We start from the raw sequence: 13,622 nt of genomic DNA on the forward strand, positions 1-13,622 counted from the left end.
GTGTTGTAATGTACAGGTGATATGGCGTTGCCAGCGCCTGTGTACATCCCACAATAGGCTAAAGAGCGCAGAAGCTTACGCATGAGCCAGCGCCTTGCAACACAGCTCCATTTAAATCCTCCGCTGTTCTCAGCTATCTTTCAGCATTTTCATTTCATCAATGTGCCACTGTCTCTTTATGTTGTTAGCTTGGGCTTTTGAGTGTATGAGGATGTCGTGATCAAAGGGCTTCGGTTAAACTGTGACAAGATTGACCCAAAAATCCATAAGGAACACGACATTAAAGATCTAAAAGACTTGGCCCTCGTTGTCTCACACACACACACACACCATCTACAGCAACACACAATATTCCAAACAGACCACAAACACCTCCAAGACCACACACACACACACACACACACACACACGCCCAACCTCTCCCCCCAACCCTCCCGGTCACCTGAACAGAAGGGCATGGGGGCGCTCCAGTGGCCGTTGAGCTGGCAGGTCCGCGCCGACTCGCCCTTCAGCTGCCGCCCTCCCGTGCAGGTGTAGCGGACCGTTGAGCCGAACGTGAACTTGTCCCCGCTCAGCAGGCCGTTGGGGGGGGAACCCGGGTGTCCGCAGTCCACCACTGGAGGACAGACAGGCGCACAAGGCAGATGCCATCAGCGGAGAGTGGCCACAGGGCTGAATCACTGGAAGGTACAGTCATCACCCTTGAGGGAATTAAGGCCGCAACCTGGGCCTGTGTCCCCATGGGCGACCTATCCACGATATGGTGCACTAGTTTTGATCAAGGCCAGGTCTAATGTAGTGCAGGAGATGGGGAATATGGTGCCCTTTGACATGTACCCTGTGTGTGAGCAATGGTGTCAGAAGACGTGTGACCGTGGTGTGAACAATTCCTGCTTCCTCTAGTTGAGGTTTAAACACTTCCTGCTTTCTGTGGTTAAGGGGGAACAGCGTTCCAGTTTCCTCCAGTTTGGTGTGAACACATGAATATTTATGATAAAAAAAACATGAATCAAAACGTGTGAACGATTCCTGATTCTGCTTTAGTTGTGGTGTGTACAGTTCCTGTTCACCGCAAAAAAAGGGTAATTGAAGATCTGGAACAGGTTTAATCTAGGCCAAGGAAACCCATCAAAAATTTAAACTGCCTCCATTCACACAGTAGGAACACTCCTAGCTGCACCACAATAAAATGACAGCACCAGCAATTACACACATAGTGGCAGGAGTCCAGAATATACCGTCCCCTCCACGTTCTGTGTAATAATTCTTGATCCTTTTTTAATTGTGTAATTGTTCAAGGCCAGGGAGCTAAAATAATCACCTCCTTCCTTCAAATATTCCCCCAAAATGTGCCACAATCAGCAAGTTTACTTTGAACTTCCTCTTCTTTTGTCTGCCGCTGGCCTATAAAAAGTGAGCCGGTCTGGTGTTAACGGGCCGATTCAGCAGAAAGGATGAGGCGTGTCCAAATGAGAAGGAGGTTTTGGACGTGGTGTGGATGTCGCAGCGGGGTGGATCAGAGGGAACCATGCATGGATGGAGAAGAGAGCACATTCATTAATCCAGTCCAGGGCTTTTTGATCTTTCAAAAAAAATTAAAAATAAAATAAACTCCCCTACCAGGACAGGAGCACTGAAATGTAAATTTGTGGCTAAGTTTTAAAATAAAACAGTAGGATATAAATGGTAGTTCCACAAGGTTAGAGTCGGGTTCAACTTCAAAGCAAGGTCACTGATTGGAGCACACCGCGATAAGCCCCTCAGCCAGGAGGCCAAGGTTGAGTTAAGAATCTGGAGACAGCCAGTAGGACGGCCCGGGTTTAGAACAGGTGTGGAGAGATGTCATGTTGCCAGTACAGCTGTTGCCTGTCTGGGTAGGCTTATTTTTCGCGACGTGGACATTGCAGGTTGACCATAAAACAGAAGGGTCAGCAGGCAACCAAGCTTCCCTAATTGGTCTAACACGGTCGTCAACTCAGAAACCGATCTTAAGCTGCAATTAGCAGACGCCCTTATCCAGAGTGACCTACAGGAGCAAACAGGGTCAACTGTCTTGCTGGAAGACAGAACTATAGATATTTCACTTTTTGTGATGCAATCTAGTAACCTTTTTCCGTTACCCTTCAGGCACCATTAACGCTTGGAGATACGCCAAGCCTATATGATACCCGCGTTTGGTGAAGGGTCAAAAGCAACAGTGCCAGCACAGCAATATTAGTATAAGTATTAGCATTGCTGTGTTTCGTTCGTCAGATCCTCTCCAACGCAACACAAACGCCAGCACAGATTACGGGTCGCTGCATCGGCTCAGACCACTGGTGACGCCACTGTACTCACCGATACACTCCGGCAGAGGCTTGTCCCATTGTCCCGTGGGCTGACAAGTGAGAACGGGAGAACCGAAGAGGTAGAACCCCGGGTTGCAGTCGTAAAACACCACGGTTCCGAATGTGAAGTTCCCGTGCTCTATCTTACTCTGGCGGATGGAGTTGGCAGGGATGCCTGGGTCAGAGCAGTTCACCACTGAAGTGATGGAGAGCAGCGGGAATAAAAAGAGAACTGGTGTTATTTGGCAGAGACATGGAGGGGATCCGTTCATTTCAATACCAGAGGACACACCGAAACCTCTGCGGACACCCGGGACCTGCTCCACCCATTCTGGATCTTCTAAAACTACTGGCATGCACAAATCCGAATGTATTACAATTGCAGTTATCTCAAAAAAGAAAACAAGAAATCAATTAAGCGGAGAAGTGTGCCGATAGCAGGTATGTACATGACACGTTGTCTTACTACCACTTCCAAGAATCTGAGACAACGTCAAGACAACGTCAAGACAACGTCAAGACAACGTCAATACAGAAAGTAAACATCTTTATTTATCATGTTATACCGTGGTATATGGTCTTATTTAAGACAGAAATCAGCCAATCAGCATTCAGGACTCAAAGCTCTTGGTTTATAATACACAGTACATATGTAAAACAACAAACACAACAATGCAACACTACAGTGCACACAATCAGATTGATAAATGTTCAATATGCTGTGTTAGTCTATGACCCAAAACCATAAGACACAACCAAACAACACAACTGCACAACACTACCACCCAACCACACAACACAACCACACAACAACAACCACACGACACAACCACACAACACTACCACCCACCCAACCACACAACACAACCACACAACAACCACCACACGACACAACCACACAACACTACCAACCAACCACACAACACAACCACACAACACAACCACACAACACAACCACACAACAACAACCACACAACACTACCACCCAACCACACAACACAACCACACAACAACAACCACACGACACAACCACACAACACAACCACACAACACTACCACCCAACCACACAACCACACAACAACAACCACATGACAAAACCACACGACACAACCACACAACACTACCACCCAACCACACAACCACGCAACAACAACCACATGACAAAACCACACGACACAACCACACAACACAACCACACAACACAACCACACAACACAACCACACAACAACAACCGCACGACACAACCATACAACAATACCACCCACCCCCACAACACAAACACACAACACTACAACACAGCAAAAACACAACCACACAACAACAACCACATGACACAACCCCACCACACAAACACACAATACTACCACACAGCAAAAACACAACCACACAAAAAAAAAACAACACAACCATAATTCACGACCACACAACACAAACATAATACACAACCACACAACACAATGCAACCCAACCACACAACGCAACTAAACCACACAACCCAACTAAACCACATTAGACAACCACATCACACAACCGCCACATTATACAACTGCATTACAAAACCACACAATGTAGACCTGTTCACCCATCACACACAGCTGTCACCATGCTGTGTTAGGGGGTGTCTTATCGTTTACAATCCCACTGCACGCCAAGATTACCCCCCCCCTCCTCATTCTCTTACCCAGGGTGCACTGCAGCGGTCAGGCGGAACGAGCAAGCATACTCCATGTGAATAGAAGACTTAACTTTTTTCCCCACCTTTACACGTTGGTGGCGGATGGCTCCATTGGCGGGTGGCTTGACACTGGGCCCTCGGGGGCCCCTCCATCACATAGCCCAGGTTGCAGGAGAAGCTCACAACGTCGTTCAGGTTGAAGCCATTCCCGATAGTTCGCCCGTAGATGGGACTGCCTGGGTGGCCACAGCTGATAGCTGCAGGAGAGGAGATATAAATGGAAATATTTTTTTTTTTTTTTACGGGAGCCTTGAACAGGGGAGAGAAAGAGAGAGAAGGTGGAGAGGGAGAGAAAGAGAGAGAGAGACAGACAGGGTGGAGGGAGAAAGAAAAAGTGAAGTAATAGGAAAAGAGGGTGAGAGAAAAACAGAAAATGTCTGAGAAAGATAAACAGAGAGAGACAAAGCAACACGAAGAGGGACAATGAGGATAAAATGACATATAATGATAATAAAATGATAATTTCAAAAAACGTATTTCAGGTAAACTTTGAGATTACACATCGATCTATATCCAACATGTAGAGGGTTAGGCTAACTCCTGAATCAGGAAATACCTCACTGGGTGCCCATTGGTTCAGTGCAACAAAAAAGAAATGTGCCTGTTGAGCTTTCAGAACATAACCAGACAGTGAACAGGGAATTGAAGGCTGAAGAAACCAGTGGAGCTTGAGAGCAGGCCCGGCTCACATTCACTTACTGTGCATAACAATAAGCTAGCAATGGAATCGGCAGATGATCTGTGTGACTGTTCGTGAACAGGCTAGTTGGGGTCCGTGGGCGAGTTCAATCAGAACGTCTCAAACAGAGAACATGCGTGAACACAACAGCCGTCAGTGAGATCATAATGGCTGGACTGGCGTACATTTTGAGTCTCTTATGTCTGTGGTCTCTATCAACTCACAAGCTGATAATAAAGGGGGCAGATGACCAAGGACAGTTATGTTTCCCACTTTGAGACCAGAGCTCTCAAGAGTATTGTTTCCAATTAAGCCCTTCTGGTCTAAACCCCTTGTCCGTCTGTCAGCTCATCAGACTGGCTAATACAACTGGTGATTGGGCCATATTCACACCCAATGGGGAAAGCCATATTATTTTGGTCCAATGGCAGGCATTCGCCGAATGATGCAGAAGTGTTGGGCGAGCGTGCTGGATTTCAGATGTACGTAATGAGAGGTTTAGCATGAAGGCTACAGGGACTGAGATAATAGAGGCGGACAGCCAATCATATCAGACAGGTTGACACCACTGAGGCCAGATGATTTGGGACGCTCCACCTAATTTATAGCTCCTTCCACACCTTGTTCACAAGTTCAGGCTGAAAGCCGAAAGCAGGGGTGCTCTGAAGGAGAACTGGACAGGGGCAGGATGAGCAATGCCAGCAGTGGGAGTGAGTGAGTATTCAAACGCGCGGCCAGCCCTGACGAGGTGACAGTGGAGGGTATTATAGGCTTGTCATCACTGACAGCGTTTTGAGTGCTGCAGGCAGCTGAGACTGGGTTTCTATTTCACATTGTTCCAGAACTTATCGTATCACAACCATAGGCAACACATTGTTCCTGTAAAATCTCACCCTGCGTTCCTGATTGCCTGAGTCCACAGATGCTTGTGATTGCCAGGCTAATCCCCGGGACAGTATGGTAGCCCAGTCGATGCACATTTGATCCACCACAAGAATTCAAAGATAATGTATTCCACTGTCCCGGCATAGGCTATGATCACCCCAAATGTGGATGTTTCTTCTTAAAATTCCCAACATTCGCTAGGATTTTTTCCCCCTGCTTAAATATTCTGAACAAAAAATCAAAACTTAAATATTTGCAGCTTCTCTTCTGTCATAACTTTTTGCCCTAAAAGACGGAATAAGGAATCACCAGAATGTTCAAATGATAGAACGAATCCATTAGTAATGTAGTTGACTATGGTGGCTATTGATTCATGATTCTTTGTGCAAAATGTCCAAATATCATCCAGAGACAAAAAGTATTGTAAGAAATACATAATTATGTGTAAATTAATATTACAACATCAGTATTAACACTATAGCCCTTCAGTCATTCCAGATTTGAGTAACTTAATTTAACCAGATTGTTAATATTAACAGGGTCACTTGTGAGGTATAAGGTGCACATAAACAGCCTATCTTGTAAACTACAGTTACACAGAGTTACACAGAGTTACACAGAGCTATTATCCTGACATTGTTATAGGAGGACTGTGACTTATAAAATAATGGACCAGAGGGAAAGACACAAAAAGAGAGGTAGTAGCAGATTGAGAAAGGGAGAGACAAAGCAAGATGCAGAAAGATATAAATAGAGAGAAACAGAGTAAGAGAGACAGAGAGAGGGGGCCAGGGAGAGAGGCAGAGAGAAGAGGCCAGGGAGAGAGGAGGCCAAGGAGAGAGGCAGAGAGGCAGAGAGAAGAGGCCAGGGAGAGAGGCAGAGAGGCAGAGAGAAGAGGCCAGGGAGAGAGGCACAGAGAAGAGGCCAGGGAGAGAGGCAGAGAGAAGAGGCCAGGGAGAGAGGAGGCCAAGGAGAGAGGCAGAGAGAAGAGGCCAGGGAGAGAGGTGGCCAAGGAGAGAGGCAGAGAGAAGAGGCCAGGGAGAGAGGCAGAGACAGGGGGCCAGGGAAAGAGGCAGAATGGGGGGTCAGGGAGAGAGGAGGCCAAGGAGAGAGGCAGAGAGAGACACCAAAAAAAAAAAAAGCAGAGGGATAACAGGAGAGAGAGGAGCAGAAGGATAATGGATGAGAGAGAAGAAATGGGAGCAAGAGGAAATATATATAGAGAGGACAGAATGGAAAGGGGGGGGGTAAAGAGGTAGAGAGAGAGATTAAAAGACAGAGAGGAGAGAGGGAGGCAGGAAGCTTGAGTCTAAAGATGTGAGACTTGCAGCTTGTTAGTGGGCTGAGTCATCACAGATTGGCCTAGAACTCACAGTGAGTGTTGGTGTGTAAAGGCTCTAACTCCAGTGTGTGTGTGTGTGTGTCCGTGTCCTGGTGAAGCTCTTGTGTTGAAAGTGTAGAGGTAAAAGCATGGGCGAGCGTGCTCGTCCAATCGGTGTGTTCGTGTGACCTGGCAAAGTAAACCGCCGTAGACCTGAAGTCATGTTTTGACGTGTGTAGAAACAGTTAGCAAACACGGCACATTACTTCCGCCTTCTCTCCCCCCACTTTGGCGGGTCGAGAACAGTAATCCGTTCCCCGTCTCCCGTGTCAGCCAGCCTGTGGACGGGCGACCTTGGTCTGAACTCAGAGCTCGCCACAGCTACCTCCTGAGTTTGATCCTATCCCCAGGCAAGGCCTCTCCATCCCGCTCAAGACAATGTCAGGAACATTGGTTAAAAAAAGGAAATAGTACAAAGTAGATTTAACAATGTTGCAATGTCAAACGGGCTTCAAAGAGCTTGTTGGGATTTTTCAGTGAAAATAAATCTGTGTGACTATATTTCACTGTTTAAAGGGTTACGGAAGACTACTCTCTTGTGTTGGATAATATAACTACTCAGAAATGGAAATCGTCTGCCCTGGCATCAAGTGTTTCCAACCTTCATCCACCAGGGCCCCTATTTTATATTTGGAAAAAACGAAATCTCCCCAAAACCCAGAAATGAACATATTATCATGAGTTCTGTTGTTTCGGTCAGAATAGTTTGCTGGATGGCTAGCAGTGGTTAACTGACAGTAACATTCATATATCTACACGGCAGCAGCTCCAGGAATAAGGGGGACACATGTTTACACTTCATTTACTCATTTACATTTTTTATTTAGAATGTAAAGCTACCTGACTTTCACTAATTCCTGCACTTGCCTTTACTCGGTCCAATGTCTTAATCCAGTCGTACTATTGGCTTACTATTAAATTGGCCCATTGTTCACTCTACTGTACATTTTTCATATTCTTATTAATACTGTATGCATTCACACGTCACATGACTATTTGCACTATTTCGGAGATGTTAGACTACATCTCGTTGTCCAGGCACTTGCAATGCACAATGGCACTAAAGTTGAATCTGATCTTATATAACTGCAGTAACAGTAGAATGATAGTGTTTCACATGTGTGACAAGTGGAGCCCCTCTGTCATTTCCTTCTAGCCAACATTCAGTTTACTAAATTTTTGTACAAGCGAGAAAACAAGAATTGAACATCCCATCAAAAAAAGTTCTACAAAAATGTAAAGATCCGAAACCAAACGTTTTAAAGCTTTTCTAAGTTGGTCTAACAATAGTAAAAGTGAGCAACTGCACTTTGAGGGAGGAGTCTGGATTTCTTATACCCCTCAAATCAGGTATTGCCCAAGCCCCCCCACCCACAGGACGCTGTGATCACGGTGAGGGGAATCTCTGGTCAAGAATTTCCCCCAGCATCTCCTGCATTTGCCTGAAATACTATGATAGCCAGTCCATTTGTGGATTCTCTGGGCCCCTAGGCCCATGAGGGAGAACCTGGGCTGATCTCAGCATCTGTACAAAGTAATTCCGCATGTCTGCTTCTTTCTCACCCTTGGCCGGCCGAGCCATATTCATTCCTCATCGTCATTCTCCACCGTTTGCTCACTTGCTCTCTCTCTCCCACGCTCTCACAAACAACCGCAGTTCATTTGCATAATTACAGATGTAATTTGTTTCTCTTTGCACAGAAGCAATTTCCCCTTCATTTAAGCACCGTCTACAACTGGAATTTAAAACTACATCACTGCACGTTAAAATAGCTGAGCTTCAACTCACATCTGAAGATACAATATGTCAGTGAGTACACCCCTCACATTTTTGCAAATATTTTATTATATCTAGTCATGTGACAACACTGAGGAAATGACACTTTGCTACAAAGTAAAGTAGTGAGTGTACAGCTTGTATAACAGTGTAAATTTGCTGTTCCCTCAAAATAACTAAACACACAGCCATTAATGTCTAAACCGCTGGCAACAAAAGTGAGTACATCCCTAAGTGAAAATGTTCAAATTGGGCCCAATTAGCCATTTTCCCTCCCCAGGGTCATGTGACTCATTAGTGTTACAAGGTCTCAGGTGTGAATGGGGAGCAGATGTGTTAAATTTGGTATTATCAGTCTAACACTCACTCATACTGGTCACTGGAAGTCCAACATGGCACCTCGTGGCAAAGAACTCTCTGAGGATCTGTATTTTTGCTCTACATAAAGATGGCCTAGGCTATAAGAAGATTGTCAAGACCCTGAAACTGAGCTGCAGCACGGTGGCCAAGACCATACCGCGTTTACTGGGCAGGTTCCACTCAGAACAGACCTCGCCATGGTCGACCAAAGAAGTTGAGTGCACGTGCTCAGCGTCTTATCCAGAGGATGTCTTTGGGAAATAGATGTATGAGTGCTGCCAGCATTGCTGCAGAGGTTGAAGGGGTGGGGGGTCAGCCTGTCAGTGCTCAGACCATACGCCGCACACTGCGTCAAATTGGTCTGCATGGCTGTCGTCCCAGAAGTAAGCCTCTTCTAAAGATGATGCACAAGAAAGCCTGCAAACAGTTTGCTGAAGACAAGCAGACTAAGAACATGGATTACTGGAACCTTATCCTGTGGTCTGATGAGACCAAGATCAACTTATTTGGTTCAGATGGTGTCAAGCGTGTGTGGCGGCAACCAGGTGAGGAGTACAAAGACAAGTGTGTCTTGCCTACAGTCAAGCATGGTGGTGGGAGTGTCATGGTCTGGGGCTGCATGAGTGCTGCCGGCACTGTGGAGCTACAGTTCATTGAGGGAACCATGAATGCCAACATGTACTGTGACACACTGAAGCAGAGCATGATCCCCCCCTTCGGAAACTGGGCCCCAGGGCAGTATTCCAACATGATAACGGCCCCAAACACACCTTCAAAACGACCATTACCTTGCTAAAGAAGCTGAGGGTAAAGGTGATGGACTGGCCAAGAATGTCTCCAGACCTAAACCCTATTGAGCATCTGTGGGGCAACCTCAAACGGAAGGTGGAGGAGCGCAAGGTCTCTAACATCCACCAGCTCCGTGATGTCGTCATGGAGGAGTGGAAGAGGACTCCAGTGGCAACCTGTGAAGCTCTTGTGAACTCCATGCCCAAGAGGTTTAAGACAGTGCTGGAAAATAATGGTGGCCACACAAAATAGTGACATTGGCTATGTGTTGTGTTATCTTGAGGGGACAGCAAATTTACACTGTTATACAAGCTGTACACTCACTACTTTACATTGTAGCAAAGTGTCATTTCTTCAGTGTTGTCACATAAAAAGATATAATCAAATATTTACAGAAATGTGAGGGGTGTACTCACTTTTGTGACATACTGTATATGCATGCATGCATGCCAGCACACACACACACACATCAGCAAGCAAGCCTGTGTCCATACACACCTCCCTCACCGACCCAACCACCCACCCAAAAGGAGAAATAAAGTCCTGTTTTCCATGTGTTGGCCTGGCTCCATTGTTCATCAGAGAGCCAGAGGCCTAGTCTTTGTGATAGTCAGTCGAGGAGGTACGGTTCACTGAACCTCCTACGTCTCCGGTAGCTATTTCTGTTTTAAGTGCTGCTACAGTGGGGACAACAAGTATTTGATACACTGCTGATTTTGCAGGATTTCCTACTTCCAATGCATGTAGAGGTCTGTCATTTTTATCATAGGTACTCTTCAACTGTGAGAGACGGAATCTAAAACAAAAATCCAGAAAATCACATTGTATGATTTTTAAATAATTAATTTGCATTTTATTGCATGACATAAGTATTTGATCACTTACCAACCAGTAAGAATTCCGGGTCTCATAGACCTGTTCGTTTTTCTTTAAGAAGCCCTCCTGTTCTCCACTATTTACCTGTATTAACTGCACCTGTTTGAACTCGTTACCTGTATAAAAGACACCTGTTCACACACTCAATCAAACAGACTCCAACCTCTCCACAATGGCCAAGACAAGAGAGCTGTGTAAGGACATCAGGGATAAAATTGTAGACCTGCACAAGGCTGGGATGGGCTACAGGACAATAGGCAAGCAGCTTGGTGAGAAGGCAACAACTGTTGGCGAAATTATTAGAAAATGGAAGTTCAAGATGACGGTCAATCTCCTTCGGTCTGGGGCTCCATGCAAGATCTCACCTCGTGGGGCATCAATGATCATGAGGAAGGTGAGGGATCATGATGAGTCATGATCAAGGATGAGTACAACCCCAAGAACACCATCACAACCGTGAAGCATGGAGGTGGAAACATCATTCTTTGGGGATGCTTTTCTGCAAAGGGGACAGAACGACTGCACCGTATTGAGGGGAGGATGGATGGGGCCATGTATCGCGAGATCTTGGCCAACAACCTCCTTCCCTCAGTAAGAGCATTGAAGATGGGTTGTGGCTGGGTCTTCCAGCATGACAACGACCTGAAACACACAGCCAGGAGTGGCTCCGTAAAAAGCATCTCAAGGTCCTGCAGTGGCCTAGCCAGTCTCCAGACCTGAACCCAATAGAAAATCGTTGGAGGGAGCTGAAAGTCTGTATTGCCCAGCGACAGCCCGAAACCTGAAGGATCTGGAGAAGGTCTGTATGGAGGAGTGGGCCAAAATCCCTGCTGTAGTGTGTGCAAACCTGGTCAAGAACTACAGGAAACATATGATCTCTGTAATTGCAAACAAAGGTTTCTGTACCAAATATTGAGTTCTGTTTTTCTGATGTATCAAATACTTATGTCATGCAATAAAATGCAAATTAATTACTTAAAAATCATACAATGTCATTTTCTGGATTTTTGTTTTAGATTCCGTCACTCACAGTACCTGTGATAAAAATTACAGACTTCTACATGCTTTGTAAGTGTATCAAATACTTGTTCTCCCCACTATAGCTTTACACAGCACATTGCCTTTGGAAAATGTCTTTTGGTTGTCGCCACGGTTGCTGATGGAGACACAGAGAGAGACAATGTTTTCAGACCGTAAGTGGTTCTACTTGTAATTTTGTTTTGGAGGATCTGGTTTGATAACGGGATGTAAGAACGCGCCCAAGAGCCCATCAGATTTTTGGGTTAATGCTGCTCCTACTGAAGTACCCTTCATATGCATTTCACCATTAACCAATGGGGACGGGGGGTGAGGTATATGGCCAGGAAACCCCAGTGTTCCTGGAAACAGCATGGTAAAAATCTGTTCCTGGATACAGCATGGTGAAGATCTGTTCCTGGATACAGCACGGTGAAGATCTGTTCCTGGATACAGCACGGTGAAGATCTGTTCCTGGATACAGCACGGTGAAGATCTGTTCCTGGATACAGCACGGTGAAGATCTGTTCCTGGATACAGCACGGTGAAGATCTGTTCCTGGATACAGCACGGTGAAGATCTGTTCCTGGATACAGCACGGTGAAGATCTGTTCCTGGATACAGCACGGTGAAGATCTGTTCCTGGATACAACACGGTGAAGATCTGTTCCTGGATACAGCACGGTGAAGATCTGTTCCTGGATACAGCACGGTGAAGATCTGTTCCTGGATACAGCACGGTGAAGATCTGTTCCTGGATACAGCACGGTGAAGATCTGTTCCTGGATACAACACGGTGAAGATCTGTTCCTGGATACAGCACGGTGAAGATCTGTTCCTGGATACAGCACGGTGAAGATCTGTTCCTGGATACAGCACGGTGAAGATCTGTTCCTGGATACAGCACGGTGAAGATCTGTTCCTGGATACAACACGGTGAAGATCTGTTCCTGGATACAGCACGGTGAAGATCTGTTCCTGGATACAACACGGTGAAGATCTGTTCCTGGATACAGCACGGTGAAGATCTGTTCCTGGATACAGCACGGTGAAGATCTGTTCCTGGATACAGCACGGTGAAGATCTGTTCCTGGATACAGCACGGTGAAGATCTGTTCCTGGATACAACACGGTGAAGATCTGTTCCTGGATACAGCACGGTGAAGATCTGTTCCTGGATACAGCACCTAGCTTTGGTCCTGAGTATGTCAGGATATTTGTTGTTTTCAAGTTCTTTTTAAGGGCAATAAGGAAGGATAAAAGGTGAGGGGGTGATAGAAAAGCAGTGAGACAAATTACCTTTTTACCGATGGTAAACTCTCCCATGTCACGGCTTTCAGACAATCAGCAGTCAGGGTTTGAACCACCAGGTTTATAATAACAATAATAATAGCAATAATAATAATAATGATAATCAGTAAGGTACTGTAGTCTTCTTCCCCTCTGGCTATGACTAATAAGTTCTATGAAATCTTCCACTTACATAACAATGCATTGATTAGCAAAACTATAAAGCACAAACATTCTTTGTTAGTGAGTGTCAGAGGTGAGAGGTCGACCGTGGACCTATGAAGATGAACGATTCTGCTTCATTATTCCACATTCACCTTCACGTTTCTCCAACGAACCTCGAATTCCAACTCCCTGATGAGGCAGGGATGGCTCCTTTTGCCTGAGTATAGAGAGAATGTGGGGGATGTTTTAAATGCTTGAGCTCTGTGCTCAGGAGTGCCGCGGACTCATTGGCCTTGACTCTGATGAAGGCCCACAGACTACCTCTCTTCTTGTAATAAA

The 13,622-nt window shown here is 45.8% G+C and overlaps 1 protein-coding gene across 5 annotated transcripts in view; it reads right to left on the bottom strand.

The window, feature by feature from the left end:
* The window catches only part of csmd3b (CUB and Sushi multiple domains 3b), a 418,091-nt gene that overhangs the window by 45,883 nt on the left and 358,586 nt on the right, over positions 1–13,622 (bottom strand). For 3 of the 5 annotated variants that reach the window (XM_034294758.1, XM_034294757.1, XM_034294761.1), the window contains 3 exons: positions 4,076–4,261; positions 2,338–2,523; positions 443–616 (listed from right to left, as the gene is read on the bottom strand). In XM_034294758.1, coding sequence (XP_034150649.1) covers positions 443–616; positions 2,338–2,523; positions 4,076–4,261 — 546 coding nt within the window. The remainder of the gene's footprint in view (positions 1–442; positions 617–2,337; positions 2,524–4,075; positions 4,262–13,622) is intronic. The other 2 variants (XM_034294760.1, XM_034294759.1) reach the window with 1 other exon arrangement.

This window comes from Esox lucius, chromosome 10, assembly GCF_011004845.1.
Source record: "Esox lucius isolate fEsoLuc1 chromosome 10, fEsoLuc1.pri, whole genome shotgun sequence".
In the NCBI taxonomy this organism is placed as follows: Eukaryota; Metazoa; Chordata; class Actinopteri; order Esociformes; family Esocidae; genus Esox; species Esox lucius.